The sequence below is a fragment of the Scardinius erythrophthalmus genome, assembly GCF_964197995.2.
Source record: "Scardinius erythrophthalmus genome assembly, chromosome: 21".
In the NCBI taxonomy this organism is placed as follows: domain Eukaryota; kingdom Metazoa; phylum Chordata; class Actinopteri; order Cypriniformes; family Leuciscidae; genus Scardinius; species Scardinius erythrophthalmus.
Window position 1 is genome coordinate 14,194,034 of NC_138241.1, and position 25,815 is coordinate 14,219,848.

The 25,815-nt window shown below is 38.1% G+C and overlaps 1 protein-coding gene across 1 annotated transcript in view; it reads left to right on the plus strand.

Annotated features, from left to right (window-relative positions):
* LOC308681561 (zinc finger matrin-type protein 4) overlaps window positions 1–25,815 on the plus strand; it is a gene marked incomplete at its 5' end in the record, with an annotated part of 104,817 nt that overhangs the window by 68,456 nt on the left and 10,546 nt on the right. Inside the window, 2 exon segments of the mRNA XM_081350565.1 lie at window positions 3,148–3,372; window positions 13,229–13,325. Of these exon segments, the coding sequence (XP_081206691.1) occupies window positions 3,148–3,372; window positions 13,229–13,325 (322 nt within the window).

Genomic DNA, 25,815 nt, shown 5'->3' on the forward strand with positions numbered 1-25,815 from the left:
CGTGGGGTTCAGGAAAGATTAGAGTCAAAAGTAACCTTCATGAAAATCCAGAGTGCTGCTCGCTTGGGAAAACTCATCAGACGAGGATCGGTGCTGACAGTCGAAGCGGATGTGATTGAGTTGCCCTTGAGATTTTTACCTGTCCGCCCCTCGTCTCTTTCTGCTCTTCTTGTCACTCCAGCTGTAAAACCATCTTTGCTTTGGGGTTCAACTACAACATCTGCCTCTGCACACCATGCCATGCTCTGTAGGAATAAATACATAGATGTGTGTGTTAGGGATATGCAAACTTATTTTATATTGTTACGTCCCTAAAATGGCTAAGGGCATGAGGGAACACAACATAAAATAATATAGATAAATCCCGGATTAGTTAACCTGGTTAACGTGTTTTAAGGTACTGGTGCAAAAGGACATGAGGACAAAAATAGGGTTTGAATCATGAAAATGCATATATTTATTTATACTGTAGCACCAACGTTCACAAAAGAGAGAGATCAAATACCGTGCCCAGGGAGTAGGAACCTGAGCGGGGCTAAATTAAAGAAATAAACAAAACAAAACCCACAATTTACAGTCCCATCCCCACTAAACTACTACAACAAGAAAATAAAACAAAAAAAACTAAGTCGAGTTTACAGTTTCTATCAAGTTTAGGCTTACAACCAGGGTTAGGTGCTTCTACACATGTTATTCAACTATCATTTCCCTCTGACTTTAGGGATAACTTAAGGGTTAGGTTTAGGAGTAGAGATAAGACAACATTTTTAGTCAGGAATGTTGTTCCTGGATCATGATCCAGGAACATCACAATGAAAATCACTATAACCATAAATGCAGAGTTTTAAGATGTCCAACAGACCCTGATCAGATGCCGAAAGGATGTTTACACCACATTATTTTTTGCTTTTGAAAGGAGCACAAGAGATTGAAACAAAACGCATGGGTCTTGAGATAGATTAACTATTTTTAACTTGAAACACCTTCTTTAAAACCCTCATAATTATTTAGAAATGTATTGTTGAATGCTGTGAATTTGTCACGAAAGCAGTGCTTTGATGACTGTATCGGATAAAGCGGATTAATTTAGAGTCGCAACTTCTCGGAGAGGATTTTAACTTGCTGACAGATCAACAGTAGCACACTGTCAGCATGCTAAAAAAAACCTGCTTGAGAAGTCTCTAAATTCATTGTTAAAAAAAATACTACATGTACACTAAATTCACCATTCGACTCTGTAAGGATGTCCACTGAAGGCAAGTTTGTAGAGAACCCAAGTGCAGTTTATTTACAAAGCATGATCAAACATAAAACAAAGGCATGACGTAGCATTAACTCAAAACATAGACATGACCAGAACGCTTACTAACAGTATTTGTCAAAACTTGACAAGGACACACAGCAAGCACGCGGGCTTAAATACACACAAGACTAATGACTAGACAAGGGACACCTGTGAACAATGAAACAATGAACCAATGACAACATGACAACACAGAACACATGGCAGGATCACATGACTTAAACGGGATCACATGACAGACATGAAACAAGAACATGAAACAAAACCAAATTGTGACTTTAGGCTTGTTCGACTTCATGCAGCTCTGCGCAGACCGATCGGCGGCTGACTTGAGGCAGTGCATGCCGGTTAGAAATTTTGTCCGACTTGATACAGCGCCGACGCCACGTGACTGTGACGTGTGCCATCAAAGTACCGCGAGAGCGATTCGAGAGTAGCCAGAGAACTCAGCCAGCGCAGCTTCTCAAGAGCGGCTGCACTGGGCTGCAGGAGCTCTGATGACGACACAGCTGTTCCACGATTGGCCGGATTCACCGCATGACAACGATCACGTGTGTTTCGTGTTTATTCGACCACCTTTAGTTCCTCTAAAGCTCACAAATCAGTTTTTTATAACAGCAAACACTTTTTTCATGTAGTTGCAGTGTTATATTGTGTCATGTTTGTCAAATTAAAACTGATTAAAAAACATAGACTCCACTTCATTGAAAGTAGCTTATGTTGAACTTTATTCTTGTTCAAACAGACGCTGTATGAAGCAGTACATGTATTGAATGAAAATGTCTCAGAAACATCTGTGTATTATTTGGCAAATATTGCATTTATTTCACTTTCACTAAACACCACGTGAGCGGTCACTACGGGAACCAGAAAGTGTCCGACTTCACGTCTTCGTTTGCAGCTCCTCCCCGCCTGCACGTGGCTACTCTCGCCGAACGGTTACATCCAGCCGCAGCCGATGTCGAACAAACCTATACTCAGGCATCCTGACCCAACCCTAATGTCTGTATGCATGTTTTGTCAGACTGAAAGCTGGTTTTAAGTGATCCATGCTCAGTGATACAAATCATCATGCTCATCCAAGTGAGAAGTGGGTGGTGATAACAGAGAGGTGTATTACTGTATGTGTTCTTGGTTGCTACAGTATGACAAATCAACTAAATTAAATGTACAACTTCCTAGCAACCAGTGTCCAATATGAGATTTAATGTGTGTGTTATATATATGTGTGTGTGTGTGTGTATTTTATATACACACACAACATGACACCATTGCCATCTGTTTTGATCAAAATGTGGCAATATTCTTCATAAATAGATAGATGGTATCATGTTGTGTGTATGCTTGTAGATTCAGTGCATTGTTGCTATGCTAATTTACAGAATGCAAACTTCTGTTACTTTTAACCTAAAAGCTCTTAAGCATTACTTCATTGATTTAAAAAGCTGTTACAATTTTACTTCAATGGGCCTCTGAAAGTGCAGTAAACAATCATAGTGTGTTTAGCTCATTCTAACCTGCGGCAGTGTCATGTCCTGTGTCTATTTGGGGTTGGTAACCATGGTAACAATCCCCATGGTTTCTTTGAGAGTGTCACCTGGAAGATCAATCCATTTGCTTGCTTTTTCCTCATAAGATGGAGGAAGGTAACCTAACTCAGGGGTGAATTTTCATCTCCACATGTGCTGACCCTCTCTTGACCTGCATAGATCAGGCTTGGAGCCATCGGTGTGTTTGCCAGCAGGGTAGTTTCAGCTGCACTCAAAAGTATCTTTATTGTTTGTTTTGATATTGAATTGGCTCATAGATGCTATATTGATGGAAGTTTATTCTGTTCTGTGCAGAGTCGGCCCCGCCCACCCCTCAGACCACAGACACACCCCCTCCAACGTGGCAGCCGCTGACCAATCACGGAGAGGCGGGCAAGTACTGCTGCTTGTGTGGCGCCTGGTTCAACAACCCACTGATGGCACAGCAACACTATGAAGGCAAGAAGCACAAGAGAAACGCGGCGCGGGCGCGATTGCTGGAGCAGCTGGCTGGCAGTCTAGATGCCAACGAAAGTACAGGTCAGTCTTCAGTTGAGTGTTAAAGTTCAATTTTAACAACAAAAATCTAAATCTTGTTTCCTCTTTAGTGAATAACTAAACTAAAACAGGCTATAGAGCTACAAGGATGCAGTTCAGAGTCCATGCATTTTCTAGCACACGTTTCTTACATCCAGAAATCTTTCAGGTCACATACAGTACAGTACCTCTCCTTCCTCTGCTTCCCACAGTTGAATCCTGTCAGTGACTTTGTGCTCTTCAAATGCATATTTCACATTGATGTAATCACTAGACATGTTAGTCATACAGTGTGTGATACAGGTGTCTTGACAGATCCCATAAGCCAGTTCAAATAAACTGTGAGTCACATCGCAGTGGTTGCTCTGGGTTTTCAACAAGGTCGAGTCGAGTATTGCCTTCGGATACATCTCAAGAACTAGATCCATAAGCCTTGACGGTTACTTTCCCTAAGGCAAATTAGCAAAAGGCTTGTCACTTGTCTTTAGGAACTAAGACTTAAAGCGCTTTGATTCCAATTCTGCTACTGAAATGAACAAGTCAGTCTGGTTCAGTAGTTGTTTAAATACTTAATCAGTGGCATTATTACTGCATAACCATGAAAATGAAAGACGAAAACAATTTCAACACTAATACAATGTCATTTGTATTTTTTTTTTAACAAACCTATTTTAGTAAACTCAAAAACACAAAAAGTGACCTAAAAGAAGAATACAAAAGAAGATATTTTGATATTTGTTGTCCATAAAATGATATCCTGAAAACACTGATTGGCTGATCAAAGTGATTGGCATCTCAACTTATATATTTACACACACACAATGTTGTTTGGACCCCATTGACTTGAATGGGTAAATATTGACATTTTCAATTTTGGGTGAACTGTTCCATTAAAATCTTCTGTTTTCCATAATGTTCAAAACATGGATGGTGATTTTATACTGCCTAGATCCATAAAATCACCATAAAAGCAAGTTTTTTAAGTCATTGTTCATTATTTATCTTCACTCTAGCACTGTATGTTGTTCAATCTTGCCATATCATATGCTGGCTTCACATGCTATCGTAACTGTCCTACTTCCCACTTCTGAAGTCGGGATTATGAGCTCATCGCATTCAAATTTTGATTTAAGAGGGCTTTTGTGTACAATTTTTTTAACCAGGAAACTAATATTTACGATAATTCCAATGCATCAATAATCACAACATCATCATATTGACTAGTGTTATTGGGCTTTTGGAGGTGAACAATTCTGTTAAGTGAAACAGTTTAAACATCCAGTGCAGAAAAAAACCTGTTGCCATCAATGCCAAAGTTATTAAGAAGGAGACAGAGATAACCGATGTGTAAGGGTAGAAAGACTGTCCTAATGTTTCCTTAAATACCAGCAAACTGACCAGTCCAAGGGTAATCAGAGCTTCGGGCTCATGAGACATCAATCACAGTGAAGAGTATTGTCCAAAAAGAGCATGTGGATACCCGCCAAGACTCAGCAGGTAATTGAGCTTCTGCATTACCAGAGATAGAAACACACAAATCACTATGCAGAGGATGAACAAGCCAGGAAGCCATGCCTTATTTTTAACCACTGTTTACAATCCTGCATAAAGTCCATCATAAAGTCATGTATTTAAAATGTCTTTGGGGGGCAAACCTGTTGTGCTGCTCATAGTGTTGAGAAACACAAAGTGTTTCTTTTTCAATAAAAATCCTGTGGAATCTGCAGTTGTTGATGGTTTTTGTCAAGCCTGGAGGCAACAAAAACAAAAATATTACATTGACGCTTGCATTCTGCATAAGAGATGATAATTTTCCCCAGCAGGATGCTCTTGTCAGGAGCTTTTCACTGTGAATGTCATGTCAACTGAAATATAAGCAGAAATGCTGTTGATTACAAAAGCCTCTCATAAAGCTGTTCCTCATTTGCAAACATCACATCTGCCGTTAAAGGTGAAGTATGTCAAAATGCATTCTCTTAACCCAGTTTACTGTTCATTGACTACTATTAGTATGCCATTCATGGGTTTATCTCCCCCAAAGTGTAAACAATGAGCCCCTGAAGCACCCTCTACTACCCTCAACTTGCCTCAACACACCTGCCTGGAAGTTTATTGTATGCCTAGTAAGACCTTGATTAATTGGTTCAGTTGTGTTTAATTGGGGTTGGAGCTAAACTCCCAAAAGTAGCCCTCCTGGAGGAGGATTGGACACCACTGATCTAAACATTGAGAGCAGACCGCTCAGATCTGTCTCTTTCAAGTTCAACTAGTCATCCTTGGTCATGACATGTCAAAGTGAAGACATTGAGTTGCAATGCTCTACAGTGGACACTTCAATCCTATAGCATCATCATGCATTCAATCAGAAAGACAAATATTACTTGTTTACTTTGACTTATTCAATGTAGACAAGTCTCAAAATAGTATATATAGTATAAATAGTATAAGTCTCAAAATGATATATATAAATTCATGAAAATGTCCGGTTTTCAGGCAGAGAGCACGTCAGAAAACAGAGGCCTGTGTATGTGTGTATGTGTTTATCTCAGCCTCATTGGTCTGTCACTGCTCTTCAATGTCAGAATATTTGAAATGACCAATCAAATCAAAGTAGCCGGACTTTATGTTCACAGAATTTCAGCAGCGTGACTCGACGCTTCAGTTTACAGTCAAGTGCGAGATAAGATGTAAGTAGCTAACAGCATAAAAAAAAAAAAAAGGCCAAATGTAAATTCAAAGATGATTTACAGAGAAAATTCCTGTGTTTTCGTTTCGGTCGGGATCTGTGTAAAGCAGAATGCATGAACTGCAAAGTTGGCACGTACGTATCAGTGTCAAATAAAGGTGCTAGCGACCTAGAAGCCCACATTAGGAAAACAAGAGAACATCAGGAGGATTGAAATTGTTTTTTACTGAAATAGTGTAGTAGATTTTTTATTTTATTTTAACCTATGGCCATGAAAAGAAATAATGTCATGTAAAAGGTGTTAAAAGCTAAACTATTTATATATATATATATATTATTCTGTTGTTGCAGGCCAAACGTTGAATGGAAAGGAAGTATTACTTTATGTATTAAAGTACAATAACATAGTTGCAAGGTTGTGAATGCATTTGTCAAGTATTTTTTGATGCATTCACCCCCCCAACCACGCCCCCACCCCTTAACCACGCCTCCTCAAACCACACCCCCACCCATCAACCACGTGTGTTAGTCTACTCAATTGCTTTATCATGACACATAGCAACGCAGCTAAAAGTATTCCTAATATTTTGGACCGTTTATTGAAAGTTGCCTGCTTTAACCTGTTGAGACATGCCTTCACAAGCACCCGTTAGAGATGTATTTGTGATGTTTGAGTTGGGGGAGGCGCGATACACGAAAGGGGGTGCCACTAATGTCGCAGAAACTACATGCATCACCTTTAAGCTTAATCTGCATTTGTACCAAATTCCAACAAATCTACAACCCTCTTAAACCTCAAGGGGTAGCCATTTGTAATGTTGCATTATCTTTTTGTAGCTTATGTGAATAGAGTCATATTTTTGCCCAAATGGAATGTGCAAACCTTTTCACATTTCTGCTTTGGGCAAAACCGACTGAATTTTATATGGCTACCTGTTTTAATGCCTGAAATAATAATAAATGTACATTTGACAATCAATTATGTTTTATTAACAAAGTTCGGGAGGAGCACGTTCAGATAATTAACTTAATTAACATGGGAGGAGCTCATCCAGTCAACTTAAATAGCATCAGGAGGTATATATACAGAAGACTTACCTCTGTTCTATGACAGTTTTCCAGCATCCCTCCACTACCCCATCTCCTCACTTCTAACTATTCCTATCCCAACCTGGGATGGGGGAGTATTCTGGGTTCGGGCCAAATTCCGAGCTCAGAGCCCTCCCATCAGACAGCAGGCCAAGTATGCATAACCTTTACTCTATTTAATAACATGTAAGTGTGAACTCCTGAATAACATTAACGGACAATCTATAGTATTCAAAGAAAACAACCGAACAAACAAATGGAGAGCACAACATAGTACATAGCAAATGAGTATGTTAGATTAACATGATTTTTTTTATTAAATAAATAAATAAAATAGAGTGCACAAAATGGTAGAAAATTATGCTTTATTAACAAATATTGGGAAGAGCACGTTCAGCTAATTTAGCCAATTAATGCAAGAGGAGGTATTGTTACGAACTGCTCTGATTGCTCACATTCATCATGTTGAGGATCCAAATGCAGCTTTATACAACAACTCAAATACAAGACTTCACCGAGAATGACACACAGGGCTTATATAGGCAAAATTAACAAAGTAATGAGACTGTAATCAAGCATAAGTCCGGGCGATGGGTTATGGGAAATGTAGTCCATGATAAGATAGCACAAGAGTCGGGAGGAATGCCCTATGACTTACCTCGGCTCCACGAAAGTTTATGTGTGAACTACTGAAGTGGTTTAACTGTGTACATATGCTAATAAATTAATACAATTAGTTTCCTATCATATATTTACAAACTCCCAAACTCCCAAAATTCTTAATTCATTCCAAATTGTATGCTGTTATTATTTCTAGGTAACCAAAAAGAAGAAATCTTTTCACATTGCAACAGTTCATATTAACCATGGCAAGGGGAAAACTAAAAAAGAACCATACAAAACATTGCCATAAAAGTAGTCCATACACCGTAAAAAAATTGCTGTAGTTTTGCAGCTGTTTGCCAGTAACTTACTGTAGATTTAAATTTATGTTATTTACTGGCAACAGTTTGTTCAAAGTTAAATGAACATTAAACATTAACAAGTCTTTGTCTTTAAAGAATAAAATTATAAAATAACAATCTAATGCAAAGCATTCTGGGAACCAGAAATCTTCATCAACCTTTTTCTGTTTTTTTTTCCTTCAGATTTTGGTTCCCAGAATGCTTTGCGTGAGGATGTTATTTTAGTTTTATTCTGTAAAGATAAAGACTTGCTAATGTTTAATGTTCATTTAATTTTGAACAAATTGTTGCCAGTAAATAACATCAATTTAAATCTACAGTATGTTACTGACAAGTAGCTGCCAGTAATACTGTAATTTCTACAGATTTTTCTAACAGTGTGACTTGGTTCTTTTATGCTGTTTTTTTTTTTTTTTTTTTTTTTGGAGCTTGGCAAGAGGTCACAATGACCTGTCGGTGTATGGAAAAGATTCCACTTGAAAATATACAGCATTAGGATGAGTAAATAAGGACAGACTCGCTTTGGGGCCCAATTGGGGATAGGTTTTGCAAGATAAAGTATTTAACACTGCCCTGCCTCTTAGCCACAATCCTGAGCATCTCGATCTCCTCAGCTCTGGTTTGGTCGTCCTTCAGGGAGCTGTCAAGACTTTTTTCATCTTGTCCTCTCTCATTCATCATCCTCATTAGCAGCCTGCACACGAACACAGGGTACATGCAACATACAGATGAACACACATGTCCCATTTAAAAAAAAGGAAAAGGCAATTGGATGAATGCAACAGAACGACTTTCACGGACATGTAGCTATTCATTATCTGTCGAGCTTCTCATCGGGTACAGGAAGCCATTGTTAGGGCTCATCTGAGAGGTGACTGCTAGCAGATCCTGGCCCAGACTCTTGGCTATTTTCGTGGAGAACACTTCAGTGTAATTGCCTTCCAACTGAGGCTAAATTGTGTTGCTGAGAAAATTGGTGCACAGCACAGCCCTCTCCTGCTGCAAACAGGTTTTTATATCCCCCTAAAAAAAAAAAAAAAAAAAAAGCAGGGAGAGTGACAAGCTTTAGGATGTAAATACCAGCTCGGTGCTGAAGAGCCTCCTGCCATTTCGTGAAGGGAGATATTGAAAGTGCAGCGATTTGCCCTGCTTAAAATTGCAAGAGCAGTTTATGTGCTTCACAGAATCTGTAAAAAGCCAAGGACAAGCCAGCATCTCCTTCCTGTTCCGTTATATCCACCTTGACAGGCAGGATTCAAATTGACATTCACACTTGATTATTATTGTTGTGACTGTATAAGAAATCTTCTGTGCTTGAAGGTAACGATAGAATTATAGAACTGAGTGCAGTTAATGACTTAATTGATATGGTCTTGTTAATGAAAAATAGGGTTAAATGAACAAAGACAGATATGTATCCTCCATAAAATGTGTGTAATTGTCACAGTAATCATCTTGGGAATCATCTTGGGATCATTAGATTTGCTAGTTTGGAAACTCTGGAAAAATCTGAAAAATATATATATTTTTTCATGTTTTAGAAAAAAGGAATATTGAACCATTTTCTATTTTTCTATTGTTTAAATGTAATTTTAACTGAATTTTCAGCAGCTATTAGTTCTAATTCTAATGTGCTGATTTGCTGCTCAAGAAACATTTCTTATTATTATCAATGTTGAGAACAGTTGTGCTGCTTGATCTTTTTCTGGATGTTTGATGAATTGAAAATTCAAAAGAACAGCATTGATTTGAAAGAAATAGTTTGAAACGTCAAATATATATATATATATATCTTACTGTCACTTTTGATCAATCGTATCCTGAATTAAAGTATTGATTTCCCAGAATTAACCAGGCTGGGAGACTAGCTAAGACGATCAACTGCTACAATATAAGCTGTTATTTCCAGCAGGGAATGATTCAGGATTCATCACAGTTCAGCTTAGCTAATGATAATACTTCGGCACGCAATCCTCAGATATTTACGTATTTTCTGACCTACTTTTCAAAGTGTTCTTATTTTTAATGAAAGACGGTCACACTTTTGGCTGAGTAAAAATGTAATGCTCAAATCCAGAGTAAAATAGCACTTAGTTATCAAGTATTTCTGTCTGTCTGGTTGGGCACAATTAATAATTTAGTGGAATTTCACAAGTGCCTCATTATTTGGTAGCAATTTCCTGGGCAAGAGACGAGAAACTGATTGATAGCCTATTGTCAGAAATAAGTGTGACCTCTTTCCCACAAGCCAGCAGACAGAAGCAAACTTTAATCTCCTCCCAGTAAACATTCATCTCATACCCTGAGCCACATTTCTCTCTCTCTTTCTGTCTGTCGCTGTGGTTCTATTGGAAACTCAGTCGGTTTAATTAAGTGGGATTAGAAGCCACCACAGTGTCTTCCAAGGCTTGTTTATGAGTACCACACTAAGAGGTCATCAGGGGTCCTATGAAAGAAAATCCCATCACACAGAGCTTTTTAACAGAAAGAAGCATTCTGTAAAGCTACTTATGAAGTCTGAAGGCCAAGTTTTACATTTTTAATCTTTGAAAGAAGCTGGTCCTTGTGTAGTCTTCAGCTACCAGTTTTACATCTTTAATTGTTCAGTTAAATGCTAATTCTTAATTAATAGACATAGTGAAGTAGCAAGAGTTTGGCTGGGAAAAAAAAACTGTTCTTAGACTAAAGCAGCCTGTAAAATTGTGTTTTATGATGTCAGTTACATTTTTATTGGAATATTTGTCAGTCATGCCATGCATCCTGTTCATATCAATAGCTTGCTATGAATAGTGTTTTGGATTCATTACACATATTTGCTGTCACCATATGTTTGGTGTACTGACACCACAAGCTGTCTTTGAACATGCATCACATCACTCTCAACTCACAGAAAGCATCCAGAAAGCCTCATTAGAACGTGTGTAGGCTGTGTGTGTGTGTTCTTGTATATTCTTGTATTACAACGTAAAATGGGTTACGAGGACACTTCCATTATGCCTATGGAGAGACACTGTAAACCAAAATGTACAAGTGCGCGCGTGTGTGTGTGTGTGTGTGTGTGTGTGTGTGTGTGTGTGTGTGTGTGTGTGTGTGTGTGTGTGTGTGTGTGTGTGTGTGTGTGTGTGTGTGTGTGTGTGTATTTGTGTGTGTGTGTATGTATGTATGTAAGTTCCAAAATAAATTTCAAATGAAAGCACTAAAACTTGTCTGGAAGTCATAATGTTTTGTCCTATGGGTAAAAATCAATATGCTGACAAAACACTGGCAATAAAAAATATGAATAAAGTCTAGATGGCCTTGATAAAGCCACTTTAAATGACAATTCATCAAATATTAAAGCAGGTGTCGAAGCTCTCAGCAGTTCTCTCAGAATTTGTTCAGTTTCCTTTCATTTCCTCAGACCTATAGTAAAACTAAAAAGGAAAACTATTAATTTTACTAGTCTTCTTTTTTAATGACCCTTCAGCTGATCCTGTCCCTTCCCTGTCAAGTGTTTCATACACTGATGGAAGCAAATTGTTGAAAATTGGTTTCTTGTGAATTAGCAGAGAACCGAATAAAGCAATAAGCCATGAGAGGCTGAGCATTACAGTGTTTTTACCATGTTTAAGAGGTGTTCTAGCCTCCTTAACCTCCACGCAACCCCCAAATGAAATACCTAAATAAAAAGGGTATTTTTTAATTTTCTGTTCATAAATCATTCTGAATAGACACATTACCAACATATATTTAGAAACCCAACACTTGAGAGTTTACTGTTCAATACTCAGAATTACTCAGGCTGTTATTAATATGGAGATTTATATATATATATACAGTATATATATATAATTTAATTGTCTGTATTTAGCCAGATTTACTGAATAGAAAGTGTTTCTATGCCTGTAACTGCATGTGGAACTTCAAGCCTGACAGAAGTTTTTCTTTTTCTTTTTTTTTTTCAAGCAATGCGACTTTTAAAAACAATTATATCTGTTGTGTTGGTAAATCTGAATTTTCAACATTATTGCTCATGAGTCAAAATAGACTCAGCATGAAACTGCATGCAACTTTACAGTGATGTGCTTTATTACAATGTCAATAGATCAACTATTGCTGCATGGATACTGTTAATACGGTTGCCAAAATGTGTCACTCTAAGCTGTTTACAGTTTCCAAGCAACGTAGTAACTTTCCAACATTTTCTGCAAAATTTGCAGTCACACAAGAATGCATCTTTGAAGTATGCAGCTCATCCAAAAATGAGAACTGAGTTATACAAGTACTATGTACCAATGCATAAAATGCATAAAAAAAATCAAGAAGCGTGACTGATTAGCATACTAATTACATATATATTCTTAAACATGTACTGTATGTAATCACCTTACCCGAACTTAGAAGCTTGTTTTAGAGCTCGTTTTAGAGCTGTTTTCAGAGCTCGTAATGTAAAAGTGTGACAGCGATGTAATGTAAAGGGTGTGAAACAGATCGAGGAACAGACAACACTGTCATCAAAAATAACTCTGCAGATGTCTGAGAGAAACATTGCCCAGAAAGAGCACACATGGTCTCTCCACATGTAATGAACGAGCCTCTATGCTTTTCTGTTCTACGTCTCTCTCCCATTATTCACATCCGTCTATTTTTGGTCTGACGTTGTTCGTTATTTGTGGTACCACCTGCAAAGCCTTTAATTAGCTCACATCTGCTTCACTCCCTCCCGACTGATGCACTTGGCTCCCCTCCACTCTAAAAGACCATCATGAAGCATAACCCCCCAAATCAAAAGGCCATCAAGACAAAAGCAAGCTAAAATTGCAAATACTTCTGATTCTATGAAGACTGCCGAATGAGATGCCATATTACGAGCTGGTGCATTTTCATCTGACAGACAGAGAATGGAGTCTTCAAACAAACCCGTCATCAGTTCGAGAGAAGCAAAACAACAGGGATTAAATATAGATTTCTGTGCTCTTTGTCAGCCAAGGCAATCTTGAAGACAAAAAGCAATCAATAATGCTCAAAAGAAAACGAGAAAAGGGACAAAACATTTTTAAGAGCGTTTCAGCAGGGACATGTTTCCGTTCTGCTTTCAAGTTGAAATCTGTTTGCTTTTTTTTTTTGCTTTGTGTTGCAGTCCTGCGCCGGAGTTACTCATGCAGCGTTTGCAAAGTGGTCCTGAACTCCATTGAGCAGTATCACGCACATCTCCAGGGCTCCAAACACCAAAACAAGTGAGTGTAAATTTATTTTCTGTCCTAAATGATTCCTTCACATCTCTCCAAGGCCCTGTTTACACCTGGTATTAATATGCGTGTTGGTCGATCGAATCATGAGGGAGACACATGCCTGTTTACACCTGGTGTTTTAATCCGTCTCTTTTGTCCACTTTCAACCACTTCTGGTCGTATTTCTTCAAGGGGAGGGTCTATAGCTGGGTAAATGTTTGGTCTTTTTCAGATCTTTCGATCTAATGGACGAAATAAGCTCGCACAATTTATATATGAATGCAAAAGGATGTGATAAACATACGGAGAGCAGCAGTTTCATTTCTGCTCTGACAGCGGCAAGTCCACGCCGAACACAGTGAATGTGTGTTAAAAATCAGAAATGGTGAGAGAACATTGTGCTTGGTACATTTTTCATCTTCAAACCAAACTTAGGTCTCGACAAAGTTTAAATCCTGTCTGGCTAGCGTACTTCCCATAATGTTTATACATTAGGTAAGTAGGCGTAGAGTAGGTGGTCTTTTGTGGCTGTTCGAGACACATTCACCAGGCTGTGATAAACTAATGTAAAAAAAAAAAAAAAGTGTAAGCCTGAACTTCCTGCTTCAAAAGGAAATAGGAGGTGTTCTTCAATGCGGTCTTTACATGCTTTCACCCTTCTGTTTAAATCTCTGGCTGTGTTCGAAATCGCCCCCTACATTCACTATTGCCTACATTCTTCCACTAATATAGTCCACTTGAAAGAGTGAATGAAAACGAGTGAACTCGGACACTTCAGCTCCAGTAGTAAGATGGAGATCTAGCATGTATAAACCATAATTAAACAATTTAATAATAAATTAAAAGTGAATTTATACCTGTATGATATTACACCCTAGCCACATTGTACCAGTGGTTTGGAAAATGGATGGATGGATGATTCAGCTGCCATCTTCTGTCTAACGCGAGAATTCATTCAGCACGACCATCACAGTGCATTGTTTATTCTCTTGCCATTGAGCGTACATCAGTTGTACACTCATTATTGCAATACATTGTGGGACTGAAAGAGTGCACTCTGGACAAACGTCCACTATGGTTTCGGACACTCCTACAAATGGCTATCCCCTCAAATAGGGCCCTATTTAAGATTATAGGGGGCGATTTTGGACAGCCTCTCTCTTTTCATCCTTCAAGTCTTCTCTGAGATCAGCTTATCAGTCATATTTCTTATGCATGACCATTTACTGCTTCTGTCCTCAACGGGAGCATCACTATCACAGCTGTTCAGGTCTGCTGCCTGTTCAATAGAAATCACTGAGATACTGCCATAACTTTCCACACTGCACAGACTAATCATGCAGGATTCCGTTACGTGTGCTGCTAACCGGTGGGATATCTGTGATTAAAACGCTCTCACTTAAGGCTTCCATATTAAAACATCAGCTTCTCAGTCTTTCTTTGAACTCAGAGCACAGCTCCCTACTAAGAACAATGGTTTGGCTTCCCCATTTGCTTTCTTAAAGTCCACCCAAAAATAAATATGCTGTAATTATTTATTCATGCCATTCAAAACCCATAAGTTTTTTTTTTTTTTTTTTTTTTTTTGGTTCTGAAGAATCTTTGTCCAGGTTGCTTCCATAACCATGTTTGTCAAGTTCCCAAAAGAACATAAATTATATATATATATATATATATATATATATATTTTTTTTTTTTAAATGGTGTCACATCAATGATTTTATACATTATTTGTTCTTGTGATAAAATGTCATTGACATCAAACCAGTGGATTTTTTTTTTTTTTTTTTGCTTAGTTTTATGACAAAGGCTCTGTAATTTTGGGTGGAACAATTTAGTCCAGTTATGGTTCATCTTGAAATACAAACAATATAAAAGTTATTCTAAAGTATACTTGATAAAAAAAAAAACAGTAGAGATTTTACAGGAAAAAGACGTGTACCACAATCTACCTGAAGTTGGATGTTTTTACAATTATGCTGAAAGGCATTTTACTTGCTAAAACGTATGAAATATCAATAAGACAACAGAAAGCATGTAGAAGAATATGTACAAAAGTTTTTTCAGCAAAGTTTTGCTCATTTAATAATTTAGAGGCCCTCGAAATCTGTATCAAACATGAAACAGTGAGCTTTATAAGGTTATAGGGTTATCCAACAGGACTTTTTGTCGACCAGCTTCACCAGATAATGTTTGCTGGTAAACATTTGGGCTAAACAACAGCCTGAACCAGCAGGAAAAGTAATGTTGGTTATTTAACCAGGTTACAATAACATGATGTTTTCTATTCAGAGGTGGGTAAACATTGCCACCTGTGAGCACTTAGAAACAATTAAAGTCACTTCTTGTTTCCGTCTGGCAGAGCCCTCTGTGCATCAGGCAGCGCTGTTTAGTTGATCTGCCACCCCGTTTGCCTCCAAATCCACCCAACTGCCTCAAGCAGGATATGCCCATCAAATTGTTAATGAAATAAAAATGAATTAGAAGAGAGAGAGAGAGAGAGAGAGAGAGAGAGAGAGAGAGAAAGAGAGAGAGAGAGAGAGAGAGAGAGAGAGAGAGAGAGAGAGAAAGAGAGAGAGAGAGAGAGAGAGAGAGAGAGAGAGAGATATGAGGTAGTAGAGCTCCCACTGTTTGTCCAATCATACACACGACTGACAGAAATGAACCCCACTTCATAAGTGGAACTGTCAGGTTTAGAGCCTGTTGTGAAGGCACTTTTTCATCGTCTTCGTTTCGAGGCAGCTGGCCTGTTTCTGCTAGCTACGTGAGTCGACAACAGCCCCTAATTGCTTTTCACAATAAACCAATTGATTAACATGCCAACGGAGCCTGGATTGGACAGGAGGACTCCAGCTGAAATCCAAATCACTACTATTTTACAATCATTAATTGTAATTAGAGCTACATCCTCTCTTACGAGGAATCACTGACAGCCAGGAAGAGTATTGATTAAAGAGGATGTTTCCCTATCTTGTCGCTGCAGCGGGTCCCTGCGTATTCTGATGAAGGAGAGAAGAGTTTATGTAAGGGTCTGTTTTGCATTAAGACAGCAAAAAGGAGAGCGTTTTTTGTTCTTTTTTCATGTAACCCCTGCAGTACATCAGCGCTCAGGATACTGTTGTGGGAGGACAGCGTTTCCGATCCGTGCCAAACACAAGCAGCTTCCTACTACATAAATATTAACTTTCTTTGTTGAAAACTAACCACTTTTGTCAACAGCAATTAACATGCTTTGCCAACCTGCATTAAGCACTGAATGCAGACCTTAACAAATGAAGAATATTTAACCCTCTGGGGTCTAAGGTGTTTTTGGGGTCCTTGAGATGTTCTGACATGCTCTGACATTTCTGCTTTTTTTCAGCTGCTTATAAACATATTAATGGCAAAGGTATAATTACACTCTATTTAGCACAAACAGGGCTACCATAATATGTGAGCAACATGTATGTACATGTTTGTATTTTTGAGAAAATAATGTTTATGCATGGTTATTGAAAAAAAAACTAAAAATTAAAGTTTCTGAAATAAGGCCACAAAACACATACTAAATATGTGTCCACAAGACTTATGAATAATGCATTTTGTCGCCTAGAGTTTTTTCTTCAAAATGATGTGAAAATCATCCTGCCTAATCATTCACATAAAACAATACATTGATTTAAATTTTGTAAGACACGTTTTGTTTGGTAAGGCAATATGCGAGTGGGCGTTATTAACACCTGAGAAGACAACGACCCACATAATGAGGCTGCATGCATAATGAGCCTTTCATTCAGGTGTGTGACTGAGCCACAAGAAAGAATGCAAGGACAATATATATATATATATATATATATATATATATATATATATATATATATATATATATATATATATATATATATATATAATTGGTTCACAGTTGGAAACACAGTTGTTGTTGTTGTTTTTTTTCACAAATTGTGCTTGCAAATTATAGAATATCCAAGGTAAACACTCTCCGTGGGCGGGGTCACATTAAAACATAATGAGCTGATATGAGAACGACTGACATCTCTCTCTTTTCATACATATTACATAAACTGTGAATATTTGTTTTTTATAAAAAATACTTCATTTAAAAGAAGAGAATTCAAGCTTCATGCCTGTGTGTCTGTATGCCTGATTGACTGAGTATTCGCTGAGTTACAGTTCATTTTCGGATGCGTTTCAGAATGGAATTCACTGACAGAGAGAAAGCAGAACTCGCATCATGTTTATTTTTCTTTATTTGGCAAAAAGCACATCACTTTGTTTTTATAGTGAGTATACACAAAAAATACACACTTAACAGGATTGATTGATGTATGAAACTTATATGCAAGATCAAAGTCAACAGAGTACTTTGAGTCTCTTTTGCACTGATAAGAAAAAAAGCGAGCCTATCGCGCCGGCGCGATTGTCAACCCCAGGGGGTTAAAGGTGACCTATTATGCCCATTTCCACATGATGTACTATAAATCTCTGATGTCCTCTGATGTGTCTGTGAAGTTTCAGCTCAAAATACCACCCAGATTTTTTTATTATAGCTCGTCAAAGTTGCCCTGTTTTGGGTGTGAGGAAAAACGCTGTTTTTGTGTGTGTCCCTTTAAATGCAAATGAGCTGCTGAGCACCGCCCCCGTTCAGAAGACAGCCGATCCTTTACATGTGCTTCGGATACAGGAACAACATAACAATTGAATTTCTCTTAGGCAAAATGTCGATAATACCCAGTAGCGGAGTAAAGAGGCTGCAACTGTTAGACTGTACATGGACATTTCTGAATGGTTAGTGGATACATTTATGTATTTTATTTATGTCTTTCCTTGTTGTTGTGGAGTTGATTCATCTCATCGACTAGCCTGTACCGTCATGTTAATTATAAATTGTTGCATAGGTGCTTGTTTGTGAACTGTATTAGGATGCTCACAGAGCCAGAAAATATATGCTGCATGGACATACCATATAGCAGGTATCGTTTAGTTTACGGTTATAATGTCGGACTGCTGCTTCTCACTCAGGGCGGGATCTAGTGCAAATCGTCACCAGTCGTGGGCGGGGTTTCCCTACTCTTATGTAGGAGTAGGGGAAAATTTGAAACAGCTTGTTCTGAGAGATTGATAATGATATATGGGGATTATAAAAAAAAAAAGTATTTTTACCATTATAGGCTGGTTGTTTACACACACTCAAACACCTTATAAAAGTGAATTTTGATTAATAGGTCCCATTTAACTGATGAACTAATGTAAACTACCTAACTATAAATCTAAAACAGGCTATTTGTTGTAAACATTATCAATATACACAATACAAACAGTAATTATTATAAGGCTCTCTGGAATACTTGATTCTGATTAGTCAACCGTGGCATTCTGTAGTCAGATATATTTGTGTAAATGACTCTAAACTGTATAACTGACTGTCATCTTAGACAACCAGTGTCCTATCTATCATGTATACGTACCTATAATAGTTTCTTCTTATATGAATAGCTCAACCATGAAACGCCTCGGTTATGACTGTAACCTTGGTTTCCTAAAGAGGGAACAAGACGCTGCGTCATTACGACACTTTGGAAACGTGTGATTGCATCTTGAAGCATGTGTGGAATGAGTCCAATGGTGTGATGGAACGTCATAGGTGGGTGATGACATGACCAGGAAGGTCTAAAGCACCCCTGAACCAAACAGTGTCAGCTTCTGATAGGCTAAAGTCGATCACAGGGAAGTTGATTCCCTCTTCAGGTAACCGAGATTACAGTCGTAACCGAGGCATTCCTTTTCGAGGGAACTTGCGCTGCATCGTAAGTTACAACAATATGGGAAAGTGAATACCCACTATGCCATGCTGACTAGTGTCTAGTATGAATCCTATTTGGAGCACAACTAAGACTGCAGGACCTGGGAGCCTGGAGTGGAGCCCAGGTCAAGGTCATAAAACCTGACGAATGTGTGCGGAGAGGACCAGCCCACCGCAGCTCATACGACATGAAGAGAAGCCCCAGAAAACAAGGCTTTTGATGCCACCATACTCCAAGTAGAATGGGCCCGAACTGCCAAAGGTGAAGGCTGACCAGCCTATTTATAAGCAAGAGAGATAGCCTCAACTACCCACTTGCTCATTCTCTACTTAGAAGCTGGGTACCTCTTTCTGAGTGACCCAAAGCACACAAAGAGTTGATCAGACTTACGCCACATGGCAGTTCTCCCAAGTGTCCTCACTGGGCAAAGCAGATTTAATTTCTCCTGGTCTGACATACAAAGGGGCGGAGGACATAAGGCCTGCAGCACAACAGATCGGGCCACATTAGTGGGGACCTTAGGAACATAACCCAGCATAGGGTGAAGACAAGCCTTCACCATGCCAGGTGCAAACTCCAAACACAAAGGGGAAACCAAAATGGCTTGTAAGTCTCCAATTCTTTTGAGAGATGTAATGGCCAACAGAAATAAAGCCTTCAAGGTCAGAATTTTTTCTGAAACCTCCTCAATTGGGTCAAAGGGAACAGCCGAAAGCCCTCCAGTACTAGGGCCAAATCCCATGCGGAAACCCTTCTGTGAGCTGTAGGCCTGAGCCTCAAAGTGCCACAGAGGAAACGAGATACTAATGGGTCCCTCCCCAAGGATACACCACTCAAAGGAGCGTGGTAAGCAGCTATAGCCACAATATACACCTTTACAACGGGGTCTAAATGACGAATCTCGTACCATGAAGAGAACAATCCTTATTTGAAAGCATAAAGTTTCTTCGTGGAGGGAGCTCTGGAGTGAGGATTGATCTCAATAACCTCAGTTGATAGACCACCTATGAGTTGGGGACCCACATTACCACAGCTTCCAAACTCTGGGCGGGGATGAAATATTGAGCCCGTCGCTTGAGATAGAAGGTTCATCCTGACCGGAATCTCCCAAGGGGAACTGTTGAGAAGGAATATCAGGTCCAAAAACTAAACTCGAGTTGGCCAACGAGGAGCCACTAACAGCAGAAGGGGCACCCTCCTGGGCGTGAGGGAGGGTAAATAAAATAAAATAATACTATTTTATACATAGTTTGCCCAAAAATGTCATCATTCTTCATCATTCGCTCACCCTCATGATGTTTGCAACCTTTATGATTTTCTTTTTTCTGGGGAACAGAATAGATTACATTCTGAATGTCCATACAAAGAGCGGACAATGTTATACACTGCCAAGCTTCACAAAGACAAAAAAGGTCCTTTAAAACACCATCGATATAGAATAGATTAGATTCAACATTATTGTCATTGTACAGCCAATGAAATGCAATTAGCATCTAATTTAGCATCTGTCTGTCTTGCTATCTTCATTAACATGCTTTGTTTATTTACATTTTATTTCAAAAAGGCCATATTTTTATTAAAACTTTATTTTAAAAATGCCATATTTGAAATGGAAATATGAATTACAAACAAAAGCACAACATATGCCAATTTCTTATTTGTTTCGAGCCTAAAGGCTACAAATTTGAGTCAGAAAGTCAGAAAGAAAGAGAAAAAATTTAACAAATGCAACTGTAATATAAACCTGCATTATGCATAACTGTTTGTGTCTGGTGTCGGTCTTGTACTTAAAAAGCACATTTTGGTAAATCAGTGAGCATTGTTTTCTGTGGGCTGTCTGAGACTGACCTTAGTGAAACCAGTCAAAGTTGCTGAATCATAAATGCCCAGAGTTACGGTAGTTACAATTAACTGCTAAACATTTAGCAATGGCTTATTTGTAGCACAGTTCATTGACTGCAGTATGCTGTGGTGCCATGTACTGGATGCTTAAAACTGAATTTGAATTTCAAAAAAGGTAATTTGGTGTCATGTATGATGCATCTATGGGGGGAAAAAAGTTATGCGTAGTGCGTACTGTAAAATCATAAGTAGAAAATCTTTTTATTTTAACAACTTCAATCAAAAACAAATGGAAAGGTCAAAAAAAAGTAATAGAAATGGAATATGGAAATTTAAAAGCAAAAGTAAGATATACAAAATATTTTCAAAAACTATACACAAAATAAAAGCCATAAAACTTAAATACATTAAAAAAAAAAAAACTTGGTAAATAAAGGTGGAAACCCTCAATTGCATAAAATCTAAAAATTGTATTTTTAATATAAATATAAACTACTTGTGCACCATAAAAACGAACTAAAACTAAAACAAAAATACAAAAAAGAATACAAATGATAATAATAATAATAATAATTCAATAAATAAGTCAATAAATTTGGAAGCACCATACTTCAGCACTATAAAACTAACTAAAACGACAATCATAATACAAACTAAAATACAATAAAAATTACAGCTATAATAATCAATGGTTTATAATTGGGAAAAGGAGCAGCTCCATATCTAATGATGTCTATTAAATAAAGCTCTGAAACTTGAGGGAATTAAAGCTCATCTGTGAAGTCATTATCATAATTATTAAGATCATTTGCAAAATCTTATGGCAAATTTGTCAAGTGAGCAAAAAAAGATCGAAGATATGCTTTAAGTTCAGCAATGCTTGAATGCTTGAAAAAAGAAAGATTCAGTATTGTAAAGTTGTAGTCTCTCTCTCTCTCTCTCTCTCTCTCTCTCTCTCTCTCTCTCTCTCTCTCTCTCTAGGGAATTAAAGCTCATCTGTGAAGTCATTATCATAATTATTAAGATCATTTGCAAAATCTCATTGCAAATTTGTCAAGTGAGCAATAAAAGATCGAAGATATGCCTGCCTGCCTGCCTCTCTCTCTCTCTCTCTCTCTCTCTCTCTCTCTCTCTCTCTCTCTCTATCTCTCTCTCTCTCTCTCTCGCTCTCTCTATTTAGTCCTGTCACCAGAAATGCCCACTGAATTTAGACATTATTGCTTCTTGATTTATGGTGAAAAATTTAGAATTGGACACCAATGTGCAGATTAAACACTCAGCCTGTCTTCTCTCTGCATAGACAGCAGTTTGTTGATGGATGCACTAACTTCAGGACTGTTTCTCCTCTCTTTCCTCATCTTTTCCACTGTTCAGTCTTGTATTACACAATCAAGCATTCCGTGAAAAGCAGCAATGACAGTCCCAACTCTGACGGCTATAATTATCTATCTGAAGAGCAGGAAGGGAACATCAGAGAGACGTCCTGCTTTAGTGGGCGGAGAGAGCTGTCACACACCCAGGCGCCCCCCGCTGTAGCCCGTATGTGGAATGAGCTTTCAATCCAATGTTAAATTTTCACCTGTCACTACTGCAATTCATTCAAATTCATCCAAAAAGGAAAGTTGTTTTCGTCATACTATATGTTATTTTGTTATTTTCTTAAATCAAATTCAGTGAGAATATAATGATATAACTTTCATTTTTGAGTGAACTACTCCTTTAAAATCTAGTGAGGAGTGAAATTTTCTTTTTTCTTTTTTTTTCTTTTTTTTTTTTCATTGATCTACCTGGTTCAAATCACGATGGAAGTAATCAAGTGGTTTCAGGTGGCCACGCAGACGGTGCATTTTCGGTTCAGCGCACTTAAATATCAGCATCTCTTCTGCATGAGCAGCATTTAGCCTCTCTGTTATTTCTGAGTTTGGTTTCAAGGTGACACTGTAGGACAGCTGATGGGAAGTTCACACATAGATCTGTATAACACTATTTTCAGTGAGAGTTGGCAATTTCCAGCAACATGATTGACAGCTGCTCTTGATGGAATGCAAAAAAAGTTTAACCCTATGTTAATTAGAAGAAACACTTCTACCAATATGAGTGAAGACATTGGTGTGCACTAGATTTGTGAGATACTAGTTGAGTGTTGTGAGATTCCTTACTATGTTTAAGTCAAGTCAAGTAAAGTCATCCTCATTTATATAGCGCTTTTAACAATGTAGATTGTTTCAAAGCAGCTTTACAGAGATAAACGTATAATTTAAGGTAACAAAGATTGTTTTGGCTTTATAGCGGTTCTTTAATAAAGTTATTTTCCAGCTAAAGTTAGTTTTGATTGATTCGCTTCCGTCGCAACGATCATTTGTTATTAAATTAGGGGCCGCTAAGACGACACCATTCTCTCTACACAGACTTTAAACACGAACCTGTGATAAACGCTGATGGCGTTCACATGCGCATTAAGAATTGGTTCTATAGTTATGTGCATTTGAATATATGTGCGCAGGTTTGGAATTCCCTACAGACCAAGCCTAAACAAAGTACTGGCGTTTCCTTATAAATTTTGATACAGAATTGTATTTTATTTTGTCATTTCGGGGTAGGTACGCGAAACAAATTTTCCCGACAACGCTTTATTTTTAGAGTGGTAAAGGGATCCTCCATAGGGGGAGACTAGTTGGTACTTCAGCACTGCGTTGGATCGGGTTCAGGCGAAGGTCCATCGTCAGATCTGGATACGGTCTGGATCCGGGAGGCTGCGAGAAAACCTTAGGATAAACAAGACACTAAAATTAGCATATATGCCGTTCTTCTTATGATGTAACGAGTACATCAGGATTTATGGGAAGTGTCCCCGGTTCCAGCTGACCTAATCTATGCATCCTAACATTGGATTATAGAAGTCTATAATGTGTTATGTGAATGCTAGGTCAAAGAGATGTGTTTTTATTCTAGCTTTGAACTGACAGAGTGTGTCTGCTTCCCGGACAATGGTAGGAAGACTGTTCCAAAGTTTTTGTGCTAAATAGGAAAAGGATCTACCGCCAGCAGTCGATTTTGATATTCTAGGTATTATTAACTGGCCGGAATTTTGAGATCACAATAGACGTGGAGGACTATAATGCGTTAAGAGATTGCTCAAGTACTGCGGAGCTAAACCATTTAGTGCTTTGTAAGTAATCAGCAATATTTTAAAATTTATGCGATGTTTAATAGGGAGCCAGTGCAGTGTTGACAGAACCAGGCTAATATGGTCATACTTCCTGGTTCTGGTAAGAACTCGAGCTGCTGTGTTTTGGACCAGCTGTAGTTTGTTTATTAAGCGTGCAGGACAACCACCCAGTAGAGCATTACAATAATCTAGCCTTGAGGTCATGAACGCATGAACTAATTGTTCCGCATTTGTCATTGAGAGCATATGGCGTGATTTAGATATATTTTTAAGATGGAAAAATGTGGTTTTACAGATACTAGACACGTGACTTTCAAATGAAAGATTGGTATCAAAGAGCACACCCAGGTTCCTAACCGACGACGAAGACTTGACAGATCAGCCATCAATTGTTAGACAGTATTCTAGATTATTACGTGAGGACGTTTTTTGTCCAATAATTAGAATCTCTGTTTTTTCAGAATTTAGTTGTAGGAAATTACTAGTCATCCATTTTTTTATATCAGCTATGCATTCCGTTAATTTTGTGAATTGGTAAGTTTCGTCTGGGCGTGAAGAAATATACAGCTGAGTATCATCGGCATAACAGTGAAAACTAATGCCATGCTTCCTAATGATATCTCCTAATGGTAGCATGTACAGAGTGAACAGCAGCGGTCCTATTACTGAGCCTTGTGGTACGCCATACTGAACTTGTGATTGATAAGACATCTCTTCATTTACTGCTACAAACTGATGACGGTCAGATAAGTATGATTTAAACCATGCTAATGCAATTCCACTAATGCCAACATAATTTTTGAGTCTATTTAAAAGAATGTTGTGGTCAATAGTGTCAAATGCAGCACTTAGATCGAGTAACACTAATAGCGAGATACAACCACGATCGGATGATAGGAGCAAATCATTTGTGACTCTGATGAGAGCAGTCTCGGTACTATAGTACAGTCTAAATCCTGACTGGAAATCCTCGCAGATATCATTTCTTTCTAAAAAGTGAGGATACTGCCTTTTCTAATATCTTTGACAGAAAAGGTAGATTTCGAGATCGGCCTGTAATTGACTAATTCTGTAGGATCAAGTTGCATTTTTTTAACAAGCGGTTTAATCATAGCCAGCTTAAAAGTACATATCCTAGTGACAAAGATGAATTAATAATATTAAGAAGAGGATCTATGACCTCTGGAAGCATCTCTTTCAGTAGCTTAGTCAGTATAGGGTCTAACATACATGTTGTCGATTTAGATGATTTAACGAGTTTAGTAAATTCTTCCTCTCCTATAGCAACGAATGAATCAAATTTTTCTTCAAGGAGACTACAATGCACTGCCTGATGCGATACTGTAGTAGACGGTTGCATAGTTATAATTTTCTCCCTGATATTATCAATCTTGTTAGTAAAGAAGTTCATAAAGTCATTACTGCTGTGCTGCTTGGAAACATCTGGGGTTGAAGATTTATTTCTCGTTAGTTTAGTCACAATTTCAAATAAATACCTAGGATTATGTTTATTTTCTTCTAATAGGTCTGAAAAATAAGCAGATCTAGCAGCTTTTAAGGCCTTTCTGTATGCAATCAAACTGTCTTTCCATGAAATGCGAAATACCTCTAGTTTTATTTTCTTCCAGCAACGCTCCATTTTTCTGGCTGCTCTCTTAAGGGCCTGAGTGTGCTCGTTGTACCA